Genomic DNA, 24640 nt, shown 5'->3' with positions numbered 1-24640 from the left:
GCTTGGGCCAGACCCTGTTTGAGGGGTATTAAATGGGGAGATTCTGTTCCTAGGCTAGATTCTGCTGGATTGTCAGGTAAACTGGTTTAGTGTAACGCTCACCTGGCTCCCACGGAGGCACTGGTCTGGGTTGCTGTGGCCTCTTCAAGCATGATGCGCAGAATTCGGACCACTGATTGAACAGGACCCCCAAATCTTGCTTGTCTGGCCCGTAGGAATATCCTTCTGCAGATGAGAAAGGGGATTAACTGTCTGCTGAATAGTGTGCTTGCTCCCCCCTTTCCCCCTTCGTTCTTCTCTGACTTCCTCCAAAACCCCCGATTTAAGCTCACCTTATGGTTTGGAAGGATGAACTCTCCATCCTGCTTCTGGTGCAGGGGCGCGCGTTCGTCCAGTTACTTCACTGGTTTTCAGAATGGCGCTGGCAAATCCACTTGACTTTTCTGAGCGATACGCCGTAAGTATCAAGATGCAAAAGTTCAAGTGTGAGCCTGCTTTATGTTGGTTTTCCTAACCTGTGATCTGTCCTTTATTTCCGGTGCAGAACAAAGGCGATGCGTTGAGGGGTTGAATTGCCGGTGGTAAAATCAGGTGTTAGTGATGAGGTCGACCCCTCTAAATGTCTTTATAATTCCCCAGTAATGTCTTTTGTCCTTTCCCCATATGGGCTGGGGTGCGGTACCTGCCAAAGATGCGGCGCCGACCCGAGATGTGGAATGGTTCACCAAGAAAAGCCGGTAAGTAATATGACAGAAAATTCGGCTTTCCTCTTGTGTTCCCTTGCTCACCTTTTTGTCTCTTCTTATCTCCCCTAGGTGCAGAGATGTGGCGACCGGTGCTCAGAGCCGCGATGGAGCCGGGCGGCGTCTCGGGAACAGGTGAGTGAAGCGTGACGCTGCAGCGAGCAACGCGGTGCTTTTAAATGGAAGTCTTCCTTCAGGAATGCTGGCGTGAAGATTCCGGATGAAGGTAAGAAGGTTGAATAAGTTCTTGGTTTTCACCTTTCTCTTCTCTTATTCCCTTACAGGTGTTCCAGGTTCGAGGCGGGCGTGGCTGGAGTCCAGGTGCAGGAGAAGACCCGGTGAGCGTTCAGCTGCTGGGATGCAGAACAACGCGAAGCACGTGTGGCTGTCCGGACGTGGCTTAAATAGCCTTGGAAGAAGTTCCAGGTGAGTATTCTTCCACAGCCCCACCCAAGTAACAAAATAGTTCCTTCAGAAAAATAGTCCCTCCTAAGCCTCATTTGGCTTGGTTCTTCATGCAGCATGGTCTGCATCAGGTGAGTGTGCAGCATGGTCTGCTTCAGGTAAGTGCACCAAACACTTCCCCTTATGAGCCTGGCGTCTATGGCGCCAGGACAGAGTCCAAAGAGCCCCTATAAAGGGCCGCTGGGCTTTTACCCGGGGGCGTGATGCCTGCTGCTGGGCCTGGCCTGGTGCTCCGGGGGTAGGCATCATGACATTTAGTTACCTTCTGGAGGATTTCACCGCGCCCTCCCCCCAACACTATCTGAAATGTCAGGCCGAGTACGATAGTTAATTTCACATCCTTACTGTCCATGGCCTGTAAGAATGTCATTGTATTTTCCCTTGTTCCCTCCTTTGCCTTGAAGCGCTTTGAACCACATTGTGTATAGGCGCTATATAAATAAGCTATCATATCATATACCTAGGCGACTGGCTCATCCAGGCCAAGTCGAAGGACATTGCCGTTGATCACACGAGAGGACCGTCCGGCTGCTGACGGATCTGGGGTTCTCGGTGAACTATGCAAAATCCTGCTAGACTCAATCGCAGGGCACGCTATTCCTGGGGTACAGGCTCAAAACAGTGTCCTGCCTTGCGACTCCGTCAGAGTAGAGGATAGTGGCTATTTTGGGCAAAGTGCAACGGCTGTTGGCACTGAAGATCGCCACGGTAAGGACCATCAAGTCACTGCTCTGCATGATGTCTTGCATCTACTTGGTCTGACTCTGCAGGTTGTGGATGCGACCGCGCCAGGAATTTCTGGACTCCCGTTAGATCCAGGTGTCCGGAAGCTTCAAGGACAGGATCGTGCTCGACGAGGAGTTCCGTCGAGCGATAAAGTGGCGGGGTGTGTGCTCCAACATTGCCGGAGGCACAGACTTCCATCCAGAGCCCCCATACCAGGAGACGGTCACTTCCCTGGAGGGGTGGGGAGCACATACCGGATGTCTCCAAGCCAGAGGCATGTGGCTGCCGGGGGAGAAGGTGCTACACATTAACGTCCTGGAACTACGGACTGTGATTTGGGCCCTCAAGTCATAACTGCCGTCCCTCAAGGGCAAAGTGGTGAGGGTCTTCAAGGACAATACCACCACAATGTTTTACATCCGGAAGCAGGGGGGTACCAGATCCCTGGCGATCTCCACGGAGGCTCAGGAGTTGTGGCACTGGGACTTTGCTCAGAGGATGTTCCTCATTCCTTTTCACCCGGCGGGAGTCAAAAACACTGTCGCTGACTCCCTTAGCAGGGAGCTGCGCTCTTGTCTTCGTAGCTTCGACAGGATCAAGTGGACAACCTCTTCCTCAGGTGAGGCAGTCCCTAGATCGATCTGTTTGCAACGGCGACTAACACCAAGTGCCGGAGGCTCGCCAGCAGGTTCCTTCAGCCGGCGAGCATGGCGGACACATTCTCATTTCCTTGGAAAGGCCTGTTCCTGTACGCAGTCCCTCCATTGCCATTGCTAGTACGAGTCATTAGTCAACTCAGACGGTGCTGGTGCAGGATGATCCTTGTTGCCCCTGTGTGGCCGAGGCAAATCTGGTACCCGGACCTTCTCTGCATGTCGGTGTCCCCTCCAGTCAAGCTGCCAGTGGTTGCGCATCTTCTCGCCAGGAAAGGAAGCGCAATCCTGCACCATGACCCAGGATCACTGAACCTGAAGGCCTGGATCCCGCGGCATTAGAGTTCAGTGGGTACGAACTGCCTGGGGATTGCAGGGAGGTCCTCGCCAAGGCCAGGGCGTCATCGACTCTGAAGTGTTACGGACACAAATGGAAGGGTTTCGTGACTTTGTGCGTCGCAGAAGATTAACCCTCTGAGGGCGCACACCTCCATCAAGGTGCGTCTGGCTATCTCCTGCTACACCCGGTCTCCGGGACGGTTTTCTCTTTGGTTGCGCCGTCTAGTGAAGGAGTTAATCAAAGGACTGTTCCGTTCGTTCCCACCGGTGGGAACTGAACGTTGTACTGACGAGGCTCATGGGGGGGCTCCATTCGAGCCGATGCATCAAGCTCTGCTTAGTTCCTGTCTTGGAAGACTGCTTTCCTTGTGGCCATCACCTCTGCCAGGAGGGTAGCTGAGATCCAGGCCCTGTCCTGCAAGTGGCCTTACTTGACTTTCCACGAGATGAGGGTAGTGCTGCGAACATGCCCAAGTTTCCGTCGGAATTTCATCTCAACGAGTCCTTGGTGTTACTTGTGTTTTTTCCGAAGCCTTCGTCGACGGCTGTAAGGACTTTGAACTCGATGGATGTGAGTTTTATGTGGCCCGCACGAAGAGTTTCCAGACTTCTCAGCTTTTTTTTTTTTACTTTGGTCCTGTGAACCATGGGAAGGCCTTGTCCAAGGCTTCTATTGCCAGGTGGCTCTCCTGCTGCATCACTCATGGTCACCGGTTGGCTAACCGACTGCTGCCTGGCTGTCCGAGAGCCCATTCTACCAGAGCGATCGCTGCCACCACAGCATTCCTGTCTGGTGTGCCCCTGCTGGACATCTGCAGGGTTGCTACGTGGAGGTCTATGCACACCTTCATGAAATTCTACTGCGTCGGCAGGGATTCCAGGGAGGAGTCCAGAGTCAGCCAAGCAGTGCTACACAACCTGTTGTGAAGGTGAGCCTGGTGAGGAGGTAAGAGTAATTGCTTCTGTTGAGCCGTGCCACCTTCCTTGGTTGTGTATGTTCTGCTATGTACTCTTTATTCATGAGCATGTGAATCCATGCCAGACCCCATGCTGGAGAAGGAACACGTTACTTACCTGTAACTGTTGTTCTCCAGCATGGATTCACATGCACACCCTCCCTCCTGCTCCTCTGTGGCTCTTCTCTTGGTTCTACTGCCACTTTACATGCTACCAAATCTGAAGATAGCTGCCAGAGGAGGGGTTTTAGGAGGGGGCAGTATTACCCAGAGCTCATTGATTGGTTTATAGGAGAAAGACCGTTTGTAAACGAAAGTGAAACTGTTTTTTCTTTTACTTAGAATTCCCAGCCTTCCGGGGAATATTCATGAGCATGTGAATCCATGCCAGACCCATGCTGGAGAACAACAGTTACAGGTAAGTAACTTGTTCCTTATTTATTGGCCAAAACACACTATAGAAAAATGACTACTAGCAAGTAGGATTATTACACAAGACTAACAAACATAGATACATATATACATTCACTTGTTGTAGGGCATAATACATATCAGAAACTCCTGCAAAGGAAAGGTTATATTAGTATTATGCACTCAAGGTCCACAGAAAACGATCCCTAACTAAAATGATCCAGCCCCATGTTGTCTGGGGCCTTTTGCCCAATAGTTCAGGTAAAGGTTCCACAGAATCTTTGAAGCAGGAAAACATGCAGGTAGGGTCTCTGGGATCCAGTGAAGGGTTTTTATGGTTGGAGTACGATTTAGACTAGTTAGCAAAAGTAGCCCCAACTTTCAGAAGTCTTGCGCAAGTAATTGCAAAGCCAAAAGTGTTACAACAAAGGTTTATTATAAGCCCATTGACTTATAGTGGAGTATAGGGGTAGGTAAGAAGCTCAGAAGCTCTGTAACTTAGCCCCTGTACTTCAATTCTTCCCCCCCAGACTTGGCAGGACAAAGGAAGAGCGTCTGATGTTGCTTTTCCCACCAAAAGTCAAAGTCCTCGATTCACAGGGTTGCCGGAATTTTGGACTCCTCCCCAGTTTCCTGTCCTCAAAGACCCGCTGGAGCCTTGGCAGGCTTTACAAAGGATTCCCGCTGAAGACAATGGGCAAACCAGGACCTGCTTCATCCAGTATGGCAGAAGGACCAAGAAGGAACAAGCAAACGAGAAATGGTAAAAAAGGAATAGACACCATTCTGGGTCAATGGTGACCCTTCTATGCACTACCGCAACTGTAACTACAGCCTGGGAGTGTAAATTGCACAGAAGTAGGTAGGATAACACCACTTCTCCAGCATTGGATCTTTCATGGATTCACATGCTTAGAATATTTCCCCGTCGTCAGGCTGGGAATCCCCGGTACATTATATAGACCCTTTCCCGTAGGAAAACTTTTTCGACGCTTATGCGTCCTATCCACCTCGTTTTGTATCATGCGTGCCCGCGCCGTCAGGACGCCATGATATAAATAGAGGACCCGCCTCCGCGCTACCTCAGATTTCAACCGTCTTTCAAAGTAGTGGGATCCTCGCGGTTACTGCTAGTCGAAATTAGGTTGCATTTTCGCTTCGGCGACGTTACATTCTGGAATAAATATGTCCGGAAAAGCTTTATTTCGACCTTGTGCGACATGTGGGTGAAGGTGATGCCCACATGGATTGTATCTACTGTCTCCACCCGCACCACACGGCGGATACATGTGAGATATGCCAGGGTTTCTCCCAAAAAACCCTTAAAGACCGGAAAAGAAGGTTGGTCGACTGGCTTAACGACGGAGCGGGTGCCTATCCGGCATCAGAAGTTGGCTCCACGGCCTCCAGGAGCAAGTCGGAAACCTCCCTCGAAGAAGGTGCGGCCTGTCGAAAAACGCCCTGCGGACGAGCATACGGACGAGCATATGGGGAAGCATGCTGGGTCTTCCTCATCACACAAAAAGTCCTCCTCCTCCTCATCCTCTAAGACGGAGAGGCAAGCGACATCAAAATCCTCCTCAGGGGACCGTCCTAGGTCTTCCGTGAGTCGAGACTCTTCAGCCGGGAAGTCGGCATCGAAATCAGCTACGAAGTCTAAAGGCCCGGTGCCGGCTACTTGCTCGTCGACCCCGGTGTCGTTGACGATGCCTATTACTATTCAGGCAGCAGCGGTGGGGATTCCGTCGTTGACAGTGACTCAGTCTATGGCCTGGCAGCCAGAGGTTTTTGACCTGGTCCCCCATGAGGTTCTACTGCAGCCAGACGCGGCCTTGTCGGGGTCGTCGGCGGAAGGAGAATGTGGCACGGTTATACAGCCGTCGGACTTGGGCTTACGGCCTTCCAATACGAGTGCGAGTGGGGGTGTGGTCCCTCTATCCTCGACGTTGCTGACCCCCCAAACGGTTTTGTCTCTAGATGTGCTTAATACACTTCAGAAGCTCCTGCAGCGTCTGGATACGCAGATCCCTCAGCCTGGCACTTCATCGTCGCTATTTTCTGCACCTTCCGTCGACGAACAAGCTCAAGCAGTTCGCTCGACGACCAAAAGCCCGTCGGCCTCCCAGGTGGTGAAGGATCGTCCTCGAGCGCAGGAGGAGGGTGAGCTATCGGAGTCCGATTCTATACGAGGTGACTCAGGGTCGGACATTTCCCTGTCACCGTCGAGAGACCCAACATGGAATTCGGATGTAGAGGTAGAGTCTACGAGGAGCCAGGCACAACCATCTCCTCCGGATGATGTGGGAGCCTTCCATGCAATGATGGGAAAAGCGTGTTCCGAGTTCGGCTTAATTCCTGAGGAGCAAAAGAAAGACTGCTTTCTTTTTGATCACATGGGTCAAAGGAGGAAATCGGTATTTGCCATCCCAATCCTGGACCACGTGTGGCAAGAAGGCCTCAAGACGATGCGTCATCCGTTCTCGGAGCCGGCTATAAAGGGGCGTATTGAGAAAAAGTTTAAAGCTCCGGAGTCCACTCCAAAATGTCTAACATCACTCAAATCAATCATGGTGTAGCCTCTGTCAGACTCTGTGGTATCGGCGGCAGCGGCTAGGAAGGCCAGAGTACAGCAAAAATGTTCAACCCCACCAGAAAGCGAGGCTAGGAGGCAGGACACCTTTGGTAAAAAGGTGCTCTCAGTCGGCGCCACGACGGTAAGAGCAGCCAACTCCTTGGCGATTGTATCACAATACGATGGGGAGATGTGGCATAAAATAGCCCCTATCCTAGAACATCTGCCGGAAGAACATCGTAAAGCAGCCATGTTGCTAGTACGAGATGGTGAGGAGGCCTCGAACCACGCAATTAATATTGCGGTTGACCTAGCAGAGTCTGGTTTCAAACAAATCAATCATGGTGTAGTACTACGTCGACAAGCATGGCTCAAATGTACTACTTTCAGACCTGAAGTCCAATTCAAAGTCCTAGACATGCCATGTGAAGGAGAACATCTGTTTGGAGACAAGGTAGATGAAGCCTTGAAGGGGATGAAAGAAGACACGGATACCGCTAGGTCTCTCGGCGCCCTCCAGACAAGTAGAAGTTTTCGCTCTTTTCGCACCTTCAGGGGTGCTTCTGGAAACTCGCGCTTTGGAGCCTCTAGGGACCGTGGATTTAACAGGCCCTCATACTCCTCACAAGGTTACAGAAGTGCATCCCAGTCGGCACGTAGAGGCATAGATTATCAAGCCTCCAGACGACGCGGCTCAGGTCCCTCGTCGACGAAGGACAAGCAAACCAGCAACCAATGACGGCCTTCGGAACGTCCTCGGGGGTCGAGTCTCTCATCATATCGACCAATGTAAATGCATCACCACAGATCGATGGGTTATGGACACGATTCGCATGGGTCATGCGCTACAATTCAAAAACAAGCCTCCAAGTCTTCCGCCAGTGTTTTTGTCCCAGCCCCACCTTCGAGTTCTACGACAGGAGGTGGCGCTTATGCTGCAAAAAGGAGCGGTAGAACGGGTTCCTGTGGCACAGGAAGGACAAGGGGTTTATTCCCGGTTCTTCGTTGTCAAGAAGCCAAATGGAAAATGGAGGCCCATTCTCGACCTGAGGGTACTCAACAAATGGCTAAAGAGCTTAAAATTCAAAATGCTAAAGCTCCAGGAGGTTATCAGGTCAGTGCAACCCATGGATTGTCTGTCGTCGCTAGACCTTCAGGACGCATATTTTCATATCCCAATACGTCCACGACACAGGAGATACTTAAGGTTCGTCGTCGGGCGAAAGCATTTTCAGTTCAAGGTCCTCCCGTTCGGTCTCAAGTCCTCCCCCAGGACGTTCACCAAGTGTTTGGCCCCTATAGCGGCCCATTTAAGAAGGGACGGTCACCATGTCTATCCCTATCTATACGACTGGCTGGTTAGAGGTTCGTCCATGGAACAAACACGAAACAGTCTGGGGGCCACGATGTCCCTCTTACAGGAACTGGGCTTCGCGATAAACTTCAGCAAGTCCTCCGTAGAGCCTTCGAGGACCTTGGTCTTTCTAGGAGCGGAGTTTCATACGCACACAAGCCTTGTAAGACCATCCAGCGAAAGAATACAGAAGCTACAAAGCAAGGCGTCGGAATGGAGATGCGGTACCAGGGTGTCGGTGCGCAAATACATGTCCCTGCTGGGGACCAGGTCATCCTGTATTCCGTTGATAAACAACTGCCGTCTGTTTATGAGGCCTTGCCAGGAATTTCTAGCGGACCGTTGGGCGCAGAGCCAAGGTCGCTGGTCCGACAGACTGGTCATCGACGAACAACTGGTACAAGCACCCTGTTGGTGGAGAGTTCCTACTCATCTAACGAAAGGAATGCCCCTGGTGGAACCGGAGTTCCAGAAGACGGTGGTGACGGATGCATCGCTGAGCGGATGGGGAGCTCATCTGGATACGTTGCAGGTGCCAGGCCGGTGGTCGTTACAAGAGTCCTCCCTGCATATCAACCTGCTAGAACGGAGAGCAGTGCGTTGGGCTCTAAAATCTTTTCTTCCTCAATTGAGGGACTCTGTGGTGCGTGTCATGACGGACAACACGACTACAATGTTTTACCTAAGGAAACAAGGAGGAACACGTTCCAGGTCCCTGTCGACGGAGGCACAGAAAATCTGGCATTGGGCCCTGCAACACAACATGCAAATCTTGGCGTTCCACCTGCCAGGTGTGAGAAATGTGGAGGCCGATGCCCTCAGCAGGGAAATGAACGAAGTTCACGAATGGGTGCTGAACGACCAGCAACTACAACACGTATTCAAGAAGTGGGGACATCCTTCCATCGATCTGTTCGCGACGAAGGACAACAGGAAATGCCCGCAGTACGCAAGCAGATGGCCTCAGCAGGGCTCACTGGGGGATGCGTTCTCCTTCCCATGGACGAACAAATTCCTGTACGCATTCCCTCCATTTCCTCTTATCCGGAGGACGTTGCAATGGATCCTCAAGTACCCATGTTGGGTGATTCTGGTGGCCCCGTATTGGGCCAGACAGGTGTGGTTTTCAGACCTGCTGCACCTAGCGGCGGCGGAGCCAATGAGGTTCCGGAAGATCCCCAACCTTCTGTCTCGACAGGAGGGTATCGTTTGGCATCACGACCCGGACAGCCTCAAGTTGACAGCCTGGCTCCTGACTTCACCGAATTTGGTCAGCTAACGATTCCGGAGGAGTGTCGTCGTATTCTGCAGGCGGCAAGAGCACCTTCCACAAACACTTCATACTCGTACAAATGGAGGAGTTTCTGTCAGTGGTGTGTAGATCAACCAGGTTTGGTTCCGCAGTCGATTACGCCGGAACAGCTCCTTCCATACTTGCTGTTCTTAGCTCAAAAGGGCCTATCGGTGTCGTCGATAAAAGTACACCTGGCCGCCATCTCCAGGTTTACACGTCAACGACATTCCGCACCATTATTCAGCGACCGCCTGATTAAGCACTTCCTTAAAGGTTTGTTTCGGAGTTTCCCTCCGGAGAAGAAATTTCCTCCGGCGTGGAGCCTCAATCTGGTGTTAGCGTCTCTTATGAAACCTCCTTTTGAACCTATGTCATCATCGTCTCTAAAGTTTTTGTCGTGGAAATTGGCCTTCCTGGTGGCCATCCCTTCAGCCCGACGTATTTCGGAAATCCAAGCTCTAATGGTAGACCCACCATACTTAAGATTTTTCAAGAACAAGGTGGTCCCAGCCACTAACCCACAGTTCATACCGAAAGCTCCTTCAGTGTTCCATAAACATTCCTCTATTGTCTTACCTACGTTTTTTCCAGAGCCATGCTCGGGAGCGGAGCGCACGTTACACACATTAGACGTGAAAAGGGCTCTCAAGTTTTATCTTCATCGCACGCAACCTTTCAGGAAAACGAGCCAGTTGTTCGTGGCCTATGGTTTGGGTGCTAAAGGCAAAGCCATTTCAAAGCAAGGACTGTCAAGATGGGTATCGTCTACCATTTCGTACTGCCATTCCAAGGCTGGGAAGCCTCTTCTGCGATGCCCAGGAGCTCATTCAACTAGAGCGGGGGCATCGTCGACGGCGCTGTGGTCTGGAGTCCCTCTGGGGGACATCGGCATGGCGGCTACCTGGGCGGCTACACACACTTTTACCCGCCATTACTGCCTGTCACAACAACATGCCGAAGATACTCGGATGGGACAGGCGGTGCTTCGACACCTATTCCAATAAGGTAAGCCCCGGTTGAGGGGTTAGATCTTGTTGCAATTATGATTGCATATTGTTCGTTTTCTATGTTAACAATGGCTGATGTGTACACGACCATAGGGAACGGGCATTGTGAGGAAAGTATGTGGGTTTGCATGCACGCCTCCTCTTTTCGGGATGGTACTGCTATGTAATCTATTCTAAGCATGTGAATCCATGAAAGATCCAATGCTGGAGAAGGGAATAGTTTCTTACCTGTAACTCCATTTCTCCAGCATTGGTATCTTTCATGGATTCACATGCGCCCGCCTGCCTCCCCTGGGCATGCAAACTGGTTCCCCCACTACTTTGGCGGCCGAAATCTGAGGGAGCGCGGAGGCGGGTCCTGTATTTATATCATGGCGTCCTGACGGCGTGGGCACGCATGATACAAAACGAGGTGGATAGGACGCATAAGCGTCGAAAAAGTTTTCCTACGGGAAAGGGTCTCTATAATGTACCGGGGATTCCCAGCCTGACGACGGGGAATATTCTAAGCATGTGAATCCATGAAAGATACCAATGCTGGAGAAATGGAGTTACAGGTAAGAAACTATTCCCTTCCACCAGCCATTCAGGTTTGCTCATCACTGTAACACAAGTTACAGGAGCAGTGAGAAAGGGGATGCATTGTAACGCCCTCAGCACTTAAGGTATGCTTTGTGCTAATCTCACAATATAAATGTTAAGAAGGATACTAAATATCTGCCTGCCTCTGGGAACATAGGTCTCGCAAGGAAATTAACAGAAAGTAAAAAGTGAAGCACATGGGGCACACCGCCACACTGCACAGGGTGCTGTGTGTAGAAAAAGTCCAGACAGATGTCCATAATCCATAAATCCAACAAAAAGTGTTGGGACTCGCATGTGGTGGAGATCGTACATGGGAATCAAATGGACCCTAACCGTGTCCCAAACCAAAGGGTCTTTGTCTCGTACTATATGGTTGTTGACAAAATGTGACTGAATGTCACTTCTGATCGGTATCTGGTCATTGCATCACATGAAATAGCATTGAATGCCATACCAGAGGAAAAAAAGCATCGAAAAAAAGCATCTACTGCTTTTTTTATTTTAAAGGTTTTATTTTTATTAAAATGGTTTTTAAAGGTTACAAAAAAGGGGGCTAGGGCCCCCCCCATTACAAAAAACATGAAAAAAATGCATCCGATGCTTTTTTTTTTCCTCTGGTATGTCATTCGATGCAATGACTATAAACCCTTCTAATCTTGTCAATGTACAAAGTACATTATAGAGCAGTGTCATTTAGTCTTCATTGTTTCTGCATATCCGCACTGGTTATAGCTGTTTGACACTGCATGGTGTGAAAATGACAATCGTGTCAAATATGGGATCTGAGGTAGTAGGAAGAAAAGGTTTGTTGATTAGAATATAGTCGATATGTGAAAAGGAAGGGTGAGGATGAATGGCCTGTCTGGTTATACGGTCTCCATGTCCGCTAAATTCATTTCAGAACAAATGTTTTGAAATTGTGATTTTATAATATCTGCTAGTTTATGGGCAGAACTTTCTAACTCTCTAAAACTGTGACTGTTTAGGTTTACTTACCTTTTGAAACCGTTGCATATAACGCATACTGTTCCTATGTGTCTTTTAAAACTTCTGTACTGTTTTTGATATTAATCTGGTTTCAGTAGTTGGACTTGATTTTAGAAAATTGTTGTGCATTGACGTAAGGTCTGTAAACTGTCTGCATTTCTATGGTGTACTGCATGGACATCCCTTTGTGTGATTGTGTGCTCTCTACTTGGTACCATATAGAGTCAGAAATAACTTATAAGAAATCCTGCAAATAGAATTGAGATTGGTCTACACCAGCCGTCTCCAAAATGTGGAAAATCTCCTGTCCAGTACTCTTCATTCTCCATTCCACCTCTCCTCCCCCTGCACCCCAATTCTAACCAAAAGCCTATAAAACCAGCCACGATGGTTCCCCTTTTTTGTAAATGAGTGTCCTGTGTGAGGGGATTCTGGGGATCAGGGGGCTGAAAACTGGTTCATTTTATTGTAACATACTCATGTTACAAAATGGCATCAAGGGTGACCGTTTCAGTTGTATTCTTTTTTTTTTGCTTCTGCCTCTTTCAATTGTTTTTGCCCTCCTGCCTGGGCCAATGTAAGATTGCTAATTTCACGATCCTGAATTCTATTTCAGGAAGCTGACAATGATCCAACGGGCGAAGCAGCGGCCAACACTCAGCAGACCCTGACTTTTTATGAACTGGATCTTGGATTGAATCACGTAGTTCGGAAGTACAGTGAACCACTGGAAGAACATGGCAACTTTTTGGTGACAGGTAATTGCAAACTTTTCTGTTCACTGAGATCTTTCTGGTAGGTTGGACTATTTCTCCTTGTGAGCATTCATGTTTCTCGTACACTAATTCTGCGAATGCATCATCACCCTTTCCTTGTTGTGATTAGTTTGTTTAGGAATAGATATGTGCTTTGTGTTGGGTACAAATTTATTTGTAGAGTCCAACTGGTATGAGACTTTACAAGACTTATCTCTTGGTATTAGGTAACTCGCCTTTTAATAGTCTTGTACTACACCATTGGTAGAGTGACTGAGCAACCAGGCTTATCTTGAGAGGGGCAATGTGAGCTGCAGAGCTGTACAATGAAATTGGTTAATACAGGTATCCAAGTAAACACATAAACAATTAAATTTATAGTATAAATGTTTATATATACGAGGATAATTTGACAATCTTTAAAAAGCAGCAACTAATAGTAACCTTTATCCCAAAGTTAGGATTCAGTTCAACAAGAGCAATAAAGTAGGTGAGTAAACTTTTCTTATGCTCGACATATTCCAGCACACTAAGTGACCTCATTTGAGGTCAGTAATAACACCACCATTACAATGTTGAGTTTCAAGGAGGGGAAAGTTAAAGTTAGATGAGAACATACTTTGTAAGTAGAAAAACGGATTCTCCCAGAGGGATGTAGGCAGTCTTTTATCCCAGCAATAATAGTGTTATACAATTGAAACCTGTAAGGGAACAAGCACTGCCAAAGCCAATAGGTTCAGAAGGGGCCTTAAAGTAGGCAGGACAGACCAAGTCAATGGACTAGTTCAAAGTTCTGATGCTTTCTTCCTAGAAAATGTTTTTAAAATAGTCAGTAGTTAAGTAGAAAATCACAGAAGCTCAAGAGGAGCCACCTTGAAGAAGCACACGCATGGAGGCCAGTGCAAGTGAGTTGAGGTCAACTCAGAAGGCTTTAAAATATTACTCCCCAAGCTAGGAAGCACCACAATTGGCAAAAGGTTGGTGTATCCCAAGCCCCACACTACCTGTGAACTGAAGAAATGGTTCCAGCTGGAAGCCTTCCTGGTCCTTGGTGGTGGTCACGAAAGGGAGGACGTCTGTCGGGCTTCTGCGGCAGCACTCGAGAGAGAGGGACTCGGCAGCAATGGATTCTCCTTGATTCAGCAGCCTTTTGTAGTTTTGGTGCCTTTTTCTCAGCGCCAAAGAAGAACGAACAGCTCTGGTTGGAAGTTACTTGATCCCTCAGTCCTGCACTCTGGTGAGGGGACTCGGGATGAAGATGTCATGCTTCTGTAGGGTCCTCTGTATACCCACAACGTTTTGGCCGGATTTGTACCTCCGAAGACAATGCACTTGATGATGGTCAGGGGTCCCAGCAGCCCAAGAGAGGAAGTCGCCCCTTGCAGGTCTTCCCAGCCAGTCGAAACGAAAATGGGGTCAGCACAGCTGCAGGGCATCACTGGGCACTTTGTGGTCCAGGAACATCCTGCTAGCGTCTCTTCATGTCTTCTTCATCAGATGTTCTCCTCCAGTGGTCGACTCTGCCTCTAGTCCCAAAAACCTCGCCTTTTAAAGCAAGTTCACATTCATTCACTGCCCTAGGCTGTCAGTCACCTAACAGGGTGGCTGTCCTTCCCGGACAGCCAGCAGGATAATCGGAACTGGTTTCACTCGGGCACACCTAGAGACAAAGGACAGAGAAGTTTCTAGACCCTCCCCTCACTTCCTTCCTTTCCAGACACACTGGAGCCTGGGCGGACTTCAGGGCTGAAGTCCGGGAAAGGCAAAATGCAAAAAGGACTCCAACCTAATTCAAACAGCGTGACTGACAAGAAATGGCAAAAAAAAGAAATCGGCCTGCAGATACATGTTACAAAGGTAGTATAAAATAAACCACTGCCACCAGCCATTCAAGTTAGGTATTTTAACAAAATGTTACATGAGAAGTGGGATAAAGGAGCTACTGTGTAACCCCCCAGCACTCCAGATAGGGTGGTGTGTGCTGGACCTGCAAAAGAAAAGGTAAGTAAGACAGGAGTGGCAAGGCACAAAAGGTGCTGTGTGTCGCAATACAAAAAGCAGATGCCTATGGAGATTACCAGACTCCATTAAACAGTAAGAAACACAAAATCCTAGTCAGAAAAAACACATGAGAGTGTGAGGAAAAAGTCCCACTCACTCTGGAGTTTAAAATTAAAAAGCATTGTGGCCAGCAAAAGATCTGGGGATCTCTAAGGTTAAAGGGAATTGGCACACAGAAACGAAAATTCTACTAACACTTCGTAATCTACCTTACATGTGTTAAATGCAACAAATTTGCCTAGTGTATATATAATTTTAGGCAATGCTAGATTGCGCATGCAAAGTTGACATTTTGATGAACTAATGGTTCTCATGAAAAGAAGCGTATGGGAGTAGGTCTGAGGTTGGGGCTGGGTACTAAACAAAGATGATTATCGGACATTTTCAAATATTAGGGAGTGAAGGGCGAGTTAGGAGACTTCATTCTAGGCCCTAGTTCATGAGTCGGCAACCTTTGGCTCTCCAGATGTTTTCAACCACAACTCCATGATACCTGGCCAGCATAGTCAATGGTGGGGGATAATGGGAATTGGAGCTTTGAACATCCGGAGAGCAGTAGGTTGCAGAACCTTGCCTAGGTCCTTGTATATTGGAACTGCTGAATAGCAATCTGTAGAAATCTGGGCAGGTTGGGAAGCACGCACTCGTATTAGGCACTAGTTTGGTGGTAATTCTTTCTGTGCTATTCCTTGAGTGATCCAAATAATCTGCATCTTTCCTTTGGGCTTTCTTTAATTTTGAACATCTCTCCATGTTGGAACTGCTTAGCCCAGATCATTCTTGGGTTGCATTAAACTTTTTGGAAATTTCCCTTCTAGTCCCCGGTGGTGCTGATGGCCCCAGTGGCGTGCTCATCTGTTCCGAGAACTACATCACATACAAAAACTTTGGAGACCAGCCGGATATTCGATGTCCCATTCCAAGACGAAGGGTGAGCAGTTTCTTTGGCAGTCTACTATTTTTCTCTCTATTTTATGCTTTGTTCAAGTGCACCAAGGCTTGGTACATGGTGGCTGGTCTTGCCCACCTAACCCTTAGGAAGGCTGAAGTTTTGTTTTTTTTAAATTGAGGGCAATAAGACTTTTGGTAATTCTATGCGAGTAGTTGGCAGAGGCTCGATTCATTTGACCCACAATGATGAATATTCCATGTCTCTTCTCTGACCTTGGCTGTGGAGATGATGGTGTTTCTGATGGGTTTTTGAAATTGACAGCATAGTTTGTGCTGACCTCTGTATTTCTAATGTCCTATGGCTGGACAGGAGATGAAAAGAATTGCTTGTAGCGGCAGGATCTATGCAATTCTAGTCTTTACCAGCCGAGACATGTGCTGTTGGGCATCTATAAAAAATGCTTTCCCTGAAAGCAGATAATGGGTGTTTATTTGGCAGCAAATTTGTGCTATACCAAGAGATTACAAAAATAGCCACACAAATGGTAACCCAGTTTCCACTGTACCATTAGCGTTCTGTTTTCTTTCATTGTCAGAACTTCAGATATGCTTGAACATAACATTATTTTCATTATGTGAATGTTTAAGCATTGATAAGTAAATCCCACCCCGGTTTGTCTTTTCAATAAACAAATGAAATCTACAGCAAGCCACCTTACCGTATAGCAAGGCTGCTGTGCCTCGCCAGCAGTATCACGTGCATTCCTGTGCTCTGCCATGTCTGAATATGGTCATGTAGGTCTGCCATCTCCGCTGTGCTCTTTCAGCGTTTTGCACCTTTGCATATTAATTTGTGCATATAAGTGTATGAATGTGATGTAACCGCAGGCACGGTAGTGTTTACAAGCAGGATAAGGAAGCTTTTAAATGGGATGGTTTAGCACAGTTGGAAGAAGCTAGGGTTTGACGGGCAAAAATGTTCACCTGATATTGGCTTGTGTTTTAGAGTTCCAGCAATAAAGTTAATATTCTTTTGTGAATGGTTTGTGAAAGTAAGTTGTGGTGCACTCCTAGCTGTGTTTAAAAAAAAAAAAAAAAAAAAGGCTTTTTTACACAATGTTCTGTGAGCCTACGCTTCTGAAAATGTGTGGCTTCGCTTGCTGTAATAGGCAGAGGACATTCCTTCCTGCATATTTTTTGCTGCCCTACATAGAACATATATTAGAAAAATGCATGGCACACATCTTGTCAGAGTGCTTTTGTTAGCGATTGATTGGTGTTATTGTGTTCTTGTGGAGGAAGTAAAGCAGGGCTGCTATTTTTCTGTTTTCACCCTGCTGCACAGAATGACCTGGACGACCCAGAGCGAGGCATGGTATTTGTGTGCTCGGCTACTCACAAAACCAAGTCCATGTTCTTCTTCCTGGCCCAGACTGAGCAGGGGGACATCTTCAAGATCACGCTGGAGACTGACGAGGATATGGTATGTGTGAGCATGGGAGAGGTGCTTGGCTCTGAAGCGCAGCTGTGCAACTGCCTTGAAGACCTTAGGGATATGTTTAACTGCTTTGTGTTTAGCGAGGGTGCTTGATGCACCAGTCTGTGGGTCCCTTGGCAGGAACAGATTGTGCCTGTTGGGGGAGGTGAGGGGGGCGTGGCAGGGAATTCAATTTTTGAGATTTGCCTGACTCACTTGGTAGGACCCCCAACATTTGTACTGGTTTTTCAAATTGATTTTTAGCTTCTTGTCACTGCAATTCTTTTTCCGATGTGCAGCCCTCGACAATACCTATGGCTAGCATGCTTTTTATGCACCCTGTTTTAGTCACAGGGTTATTGCCAACCAGGCTTCACCAACCATAGCCATTGGCACTGCTTTGGTAGCCAAATGGGTTCATGTGCTATACTATAACATGCAATTTGCATATTGAATTGTATTGTTTAAGGGCAAAACCTCACCAGCTTTTAAACTCCTGAAAAGAGTAGTTCACTGGTGTTCAATATTTCTGGTGGGACCTGTTGGGTCCCTAGAGTTCTACACCACAGACTAGAATTTCAACATCTATTTATGACTTTTAGGGACTTTGATAAATCACTGCAATGCACTCCTGTCTATCGAAAGCAGTGGTGCTACACTAACTTTGGCCACCTGTTTCTGAGGGTGTACTGGGACATCGAGGTGCTGTGGGACTGAATTCTATTTGACCTTTTGGTAGCCCAATTGATTTAACTGGGGTCATTTTCACTCCCTGTGTATACTATACTTCATGTATTGGATTCACTTGTGAGGTTGATTGATTTATTTATATAGCGCTTTATACCAAGGCGCTGTACAGTGGAACAGCATAATACAAAATAACAACAACATTTAACAATGAGAGCAAAATTTACATCATGAATCATTCAACAAAACAGTGCAAAGAGCAATTAACTTAGGTGGGGGGGAGAGGGAAGAGGTGGGGGGGAGTAGGAGATGGACAGGGCGAGGGAGAATGGAAGGGGAAAAGAGGAGTGAGAGAGGGGAGACAGGAATCAGATGAGGGTAAGAAGAGGGGGGTGAGGGGAAGTGAAGAGGGCAGAGGAAGTTTTCATGGAGGGGAATGGAGGAGGAGGGATTTAAGGGAAGTGCTAAATGAGGTGAAGGTTGTGGTAGAGCGGATTGTAAGAGGGAGCGAGTTCCAATGCAGGGGTGCAAGGAGTTGGAATGAGCGGAAACGGGATGAAGCGCAAGGGCAAGGCGGAACAGTGAGAAGGAAATGGTCAGCGGAGCAAAGGGAGGGGGAGTAGAAGGAGAGGAGGGAGGAGAGATGAGGAGGAGCAAGACCATGGAGGGATTTGACAGTTTTAATGAGTTGCAGGTTGTCAGGAACAGTGTTCAAACCAATAAACTGGTGCTGTGATTTTTTTTTTATTTTTATTTGTGTGTGCTTTACCTATTTTGAGAGCTTTTTTTCCTTCCCATAAGCGTTGGGGTGTGTATAGTTTGGCATAGGAATATTCCATATATCACATTTAAGAGTGTAAAGGGTCTTCTCCAAGACCCTTAGTTTTTATTATACCCGATCTCACTGTTTGTTGGACTATTTTGAAAGTTTGTTGCTTTTTGTTATACTATTAAAAAGTGCATAATTTTGACTACCTGTACTGACTTATGTTAAGTGTGCCTACACCCCTCACAAATCGTCTGTGGTAAAGCCTCCCTAACAGTTCCCTTTTGCTCTGCCTGATAGGGTTGTTGGGTCTGTGCCCGAAATGATGATAAACTCATGTCTCTTCTCTGACTACTAGTATGGAGAGAGCATAGGGTTTTCTGACTGGTGTTTTAAAAGTCAACATTAAAGTTTGGGTTGCTCAAAGAGGACTATGGTTGGGGCAGTGAACCCATGGGCATGATATTCGGGAAAGAGTAATTCACTGACACTGAAGCATGCATCTTCTGAAACATCCACTTTTCCCCCTTCCCTCCAGGTCACTGAGATCCGGCTGAAGTACTTTGACACTGTCCCGGTGGCTGCTGCCATGTGCGTCTTGAAAACTGGCTTTCTCTTTGTGGCATCAGAGTTTGGAAATCAGTGAGTAGATTCTGATGTACTTTTGCATCTAGAATATCTATTGAGTGTAGCCAGGGTCTATACACAAAGTGAAAACCCTGTGAAGGAGCAGCTGTTGCCCGGGTGGACTGGGCTCCCATTTCCTGACAACTCTGGTGCATGAGAAGTGCAGCCATCCTCTGGACAAATGAATTTGCTGGGGTGATGGGAGGGTGGATGTGCGTTATAATCTAGACCTCCCCTTGTCCCTGGGGTAGCTTTATTAATAGCTTCTCTCACATGTGTGATATAAATAACATGTTCCCCTGATGGGTGATTACAAATTTGGTACTTTCAGTATGCATCTCTGAAACCAGAGGTGACCATACATTTTTGTGTCGGCTGCATTGTTACCAACACCTTGTTTGTGGGTGAAACATGTTTGTTTCATGAATGGAGTTTTGAGCTTCTTCTTGTTGGCTTTTGGGGGTTTATTCTCGATGTTGCTGAAAGCCTGTTTGTAGCATTTGCAGATGCGAACTTGGGAGAAGTTAGTCCAGCTAGCAGCATGCACACAGAAAGGGGTGACTAATCGTATTTTTTTGGAATTCATGGAAGTTTCTTCATTGGGACTATTATAAACTATTATAAACATGGTTGTTTAACAGCAGCTGGTTGGTATTGCTCTGTGTTGCAGTTAGGACTCTTTGAGTGGGTAGCAAATTGAAGGTTTAGAGGGTGGTGAGCATGTGTTGAGATTTATGACCATATTATGGGGTCTGTAGACAGGGGTTATCAAGGTCAGCTGTACATTATTTGCTCCGGGTTTCCTGGTGTTGTGTTTGGTAAGTGTCAGAATGTCTGGGTTAGAGCTTTCCCTTTTCCCGGGCATGTAGTAGGACCATGGGGTAACGTGCTGAGCAAGAAAGGAGGAGAGTTCTAATGTCTCTTCTGGCACTGAGGCTGGAGAGAGAACACAGTGCACTATTTCTGTATATGAGCACTGTTAACCCTGCCTTAGCCTTTTTTTTCTCTTCAAAGCAGCAAGTGCTACCCCTTGCGTATTCCACTGAGCCATGTAACTTTCTTTTTTAGTTATCTGTACCAAATTGCCCACTTGGGAGATGATGATGAAGAACCGGAGTTCTCATCTGCTATGCCCCTGGAGGAGGGGGACACTTTCTTTTTCCAGCCCCGGGCCCTGAAGAACCTGGTACTGGTGGATGAGCAAGACAGCCTGTCTCCCATTCTTTGCTGTCAGGTATGTCTTTGCCCCTACAATTGTGTCTTGAGCAAAATATAGTAGTCTTGTATCAGGAAACAGGAACAAGTGTGATGGCATACATATTTCTTTCTGTGAAAAATGGCTTGTTGAGAAGTGATATAAATCATAGACCTGTCCTTAAATAACTGGTTATTCTGATGCTTGTTAATCTGCTTAGAATCACATGCTGTGCATATGGTCCGACATCCAGTGGTAACCGCAGAGTATTGCATCTTGTCTTTCGGGGACCGAAAGGGGACGTCGGCATAGGCGTGTCTGTAACACTATCCCTATCGTGACATGTGTAGTACCCAAAACCCTCATGCGCCGAGGTCCCTCAGATTGTTTTTTTCCGCCCAGATAACTGGTCGCCCTATAGCGGAGCTCTTACTAGAGACATTGTTTATCTTTACCAAATTGTCGGTTTATTGCCCGTTAAGTCACTTCGCCAATAACAACTTCGACGAAGACTACTGGGAAATGGTCTACGGCTGTGGATTTCGGCGCCTAAGATCCGGCGGCCGGATTGTCCACGTGGTCGGGCCCTCTGGCCGGCCTATACAGTAGGGAGAGTGGGGTCAGGGTGGCCATATTGTTTAGTATGTCTTTCCTCCTTTCCCCTCTTTTCCCTTGTGGTCTGGTCATCCTTCCCTTTTGCTATGGAAAGGACTCTTTTTAGATTCTGCCCTAAGTGTAGGGTCCGATATCCTTGGAAGGACGAACACAGGACGTTTCACGCCTGTCTCCCTCTAGAGCACGACGAGAACCGGTGTGCGGCGTGCAAACTCCTTCGGCCGAAGACCCTTAAGGAGCGCCGTGTAAAGCGGTGGGCCGCGTATGGTATGTCACGCGTGGAGTCCCCCTCCCCCACCGCCACACCAGCCGAAAGTGATAGGTGTACTTCGGATGACCAAACGTCCAACGCGGATGTTATAGACCTTGAGGCAGACGCTTCTAGGTCCGCCACGCCCGACCCTTCCAGGCTCGACTCTGGTCTTGCTACAGGGACTACACTCGGCAACAGGGGCTTACAAGCGCATCGCACAACCCCTATGCCAATTTCGACGCCTTCGTCGTAAAAGGCGAAAGCACCAACGGGGCTGCCGAAGTCTTCGCCGGTTCCCTCGGACCGCTCTGATCCAAGGCCTTCCCCGCATTCGCAGCAGCGCATGGCGTCTGGGCAACCAAGACATACCAAGGGCGCTACTCCTAATCATACACACGTCGAAAGTTGGGAGCCCGCCGCTTCGACGAGTTCCAGGGCCTCAGTAGGCCCAAAAACTACAACTACGCCTCTAACCGGGAAACCTGTCCGCTAAACCTCCTGTTGGCACGGACGGTATTTCTGCTGCCGACAAATCACCTGAGCTTTTGTCTCACGACGATTCGGCGACTATCCAAAGTAGCATCGAAGGAATCGCAGCGGCGGTGGGCCTCATTCCGGTCCCGCCGAAGGTTATGGGTCAATCCGCAGAAATGTTTTCGGCGGATTGGATTCCCGATTCTGATGGAAATTACGTAGATAGTCAAGAGACTCTCTCCGACACCCTTAGAGGTTCCAGTCGACGTCAAGGTGCGAAGAACGTCATTTCTCCTCGCGCCGGCCCATTTGAGTCCTCTAAATGGACTACAGAGAAGTTTGAGGGTTGTATGGATCGGCTAGAGCAGATTATCAGTTCTTCTGATCACCCGCCCCCGAAAGGGCTCGGTTAGACCCTAACCCCCAAATTCAAGTAGATCAGTCTCAGGTTTTTCAACAAGCAGACGTGATCCAGATGGATACTTATGGAGACATCTATAATGAAGAGGAAGCTTCCTTTCTCGAAAATTATGAGGAGGATCAACAGGGTACGACGGACAACTGGGAGGAGATCCAGCAGGAAGGTGAAAACCCTTGGACATAACTGGATCAAGACGCTGATATTGTGTTTGGATTCTCCACCCCGGCTTGCCAAGCCTCCCCTGTGGATGACCAAATGGCTTTCAACTCCATGTTGAAAAAGACTGCATAATTCTTCAAAATTGCCACTCAAGAGGCGGTAACGGAGCAGGATTTCGTGGGGACATTATTAAGGGAAAAACTTCCAGCGAGTCAATCCATCCCCCTCCTTAACTCTGTTAAGAGACGGGTTGCTCCCTCTTTGGTCACACCTGCTCAACCACGGGCAGTGAACCCAAGAGTCGAAAAATTATTTCGGCCTTCTCCTACCGACCCTCTGTATATCAAAGAGCACGCCATCCCAGACTCGCTGGTAGTGACTACCACTCGAAAGAGGGCAGGGGTATCTCTTGCCACGGGAGAATCACCACCGGACAAGGAGTCTAAAAGGTTATAAGCCCTGGACAAATGTGTCACATCAGCAGCAGCATACACCATTAGCAAGCTATGCTGATGCCCAATGGAACTTACTCCAAGAAGGTCTCCAGGAGGTTGCACAAGGTACTCTTCTGAAAAGACCAGCATGGCTGCGTACATCGGGCTTCAGACCGGAGACTCAGGCCTCCCTCATTAATAAACCCATTGAGGAGACTAACCTCTTCGGGAAAGCAGTTGAAGCGTTGGAGACAGCCAAGAAGGAGCACAAGACTATTAGGTCTTTGCACCAGATTACACAAAAACCCTCCTCCCAGAGGGGTAATAATTCTTGGCGGTCCTTTCGAGGACAAGCCTGTGCCGGTCAGAACAACCACGGCACGGGTAACTTCAACACATCAAACATCCGGAAGCCCGACTTACTACCCCGCAAGGGGTCAGAAACACGGCAAAGGCAGAGGCCCAATCCCAGAGGGGCCACAGCCACTGGTCAGAAATGACCACCAAGTCCATGTCTCCCCGGTCGGGGGGGCCATTTAACATCTTTACATCTTTCCTAAAGCATGGGAGGGGATAACTTTCGACCACAGTCTTAAAGGCGGGCGCCCACGGTTATTGCGTGGAATTCGCCCGACCTCCACAGTTCAGATCGCTGTGCTCACGGCACCTTTCACCGGACCATCTGGAGATCCTGATCCAAGAGGTGGAAGCACTGCTGGGAAAGGACGCCATAGAAGCCGTCCATATTCTTCAGGTAAACTAGGGTATTTTATTCAGTGTACTTCCTTGTACCAAAAAGGATCTCACCATGCGTCCTGTTCTGGATCTGCGTCCAGCGAACAAGTTTATAAAACCCCAGAAGTTTTGCATGGTAACACTACAGGAGGTGATCCCATTGCTGAAACAGGGGACTTCAGTTCAACATTGGATATGAAAGATGCATACTTTCATATTTCAATGTTGCCAGCGCACAGAAAATACCGAAGGTTCATGATCCAGTACAAACACTACCAGTTCAAAGTACTCCCCTTCGGCATCGCCTCAGCGCCAAGGGTGTTTACCAAAGTCCTGGCAGTGGCAGCAGCACACCTGCGCAGACTATCAGTCCCAGTTTACCCTTACCTCGACAAATGCTCATTATGGGGGAATCGTTGGATGCTTGTTTTTCGAGCACCCAAAAACCAGTAGATCTCCTCTTCAGCCTGGGTTTTTCAATCGACGAAAAGAAATCCAGCTTAGTCCCCAGCCAAGTAAAACAATTTCTGGGAGCGTTAATTAGGACAGAAGACAGTCCCGTCTTCCCCTCCAGCGAGAGGGTTCAGAACATGCTCTCTCAGATTCCTCAATATGTAGCCAGTCGGGAGGTGACGGTACGCAAAGCGATGCGTTTGCTAGGGATGATGGCGTCATGTATATACTTGGTTCCCCATGCGCGGCTGCGCATGCTTCCCATGCAAGAGTGGCTCGACAGCCAGTGGTGTCAGGCCAGCGGACAATGGTAAGATCTGTTAGTCGTCTCGCCATCCCTTGTTTTCTCTCTGCAGTGGTGGTAAAAAAAAAACCTATTGAAGGGGAACACCTTCACCACCCCTGCAGTGGAAGCCACTCTCTTGACCGACTCATCTCTCACGGGGTGGGGGGGGGGGTGCTCACCTGCTTCAGCAGACAGCACACGGAGTGTGGTCCCCTCAAGTAGTGTCCAACCATATAAACTTACTGGAGCTACTAGCGAT

At 48.2% G+C, this 24640-nt stretch overlaps 1 protein-coding gene across 3 annotated transcripts in view; it reads left to right on the top strand.

Moving 5' to 3' along the window:
- Positions 1 to 24640, top strand: part of SF3B3 (splicing factor 3b subunit 3) — a 702426-nt gene that overhangs the window by 113342 nt on the left and 564444 nt on the right. For all 3 annotated transcript variants that reach the window (XM_069654935.1, XM_069654943.1, XM_069654952.1), the window contains exons 5-9: positions 12709 to 12850; positions 15727 to 15839; positions 17145 to 17282; positions 19268 to 19371; positions 20425 to 20590. In XM_069654935.1, the coding sequence (XP_069511036.1) occupies positions 12709 to 12850; positions 15727 to 15839; positions 17145 to 17282; positions 19268 to 19371; positions 20425 to 20590 (663 nt within the window). The remainder of the gene's footprint in view (positions 1 to 12708; positions 12851 to 15726; positions 15840 to 17144; positions 17283 to 19267; positions 19372 to 20424; positions 20591 to 24640) is intronic.

This window comes from Ambystoma mexicanum, chromosome 1p (assembly GCF_040938575.1).
Source record: "Ambystoma mexicanum isolate Mex_15411 chromosome 1p, UKY_AmexF1_1, whole genome shotgun sequence".
Lineage (NCBI taxonomy): Eukaryota > Metazoa > Chordata > Amphibia > Caudata > Ambystomatidae > Ambystoma > Ambystoma mexicanum.
Note: the sequence above shows the minus strand (reverse complement) of the source record. Positions and strands in the feature narration are given on the sequence as shown.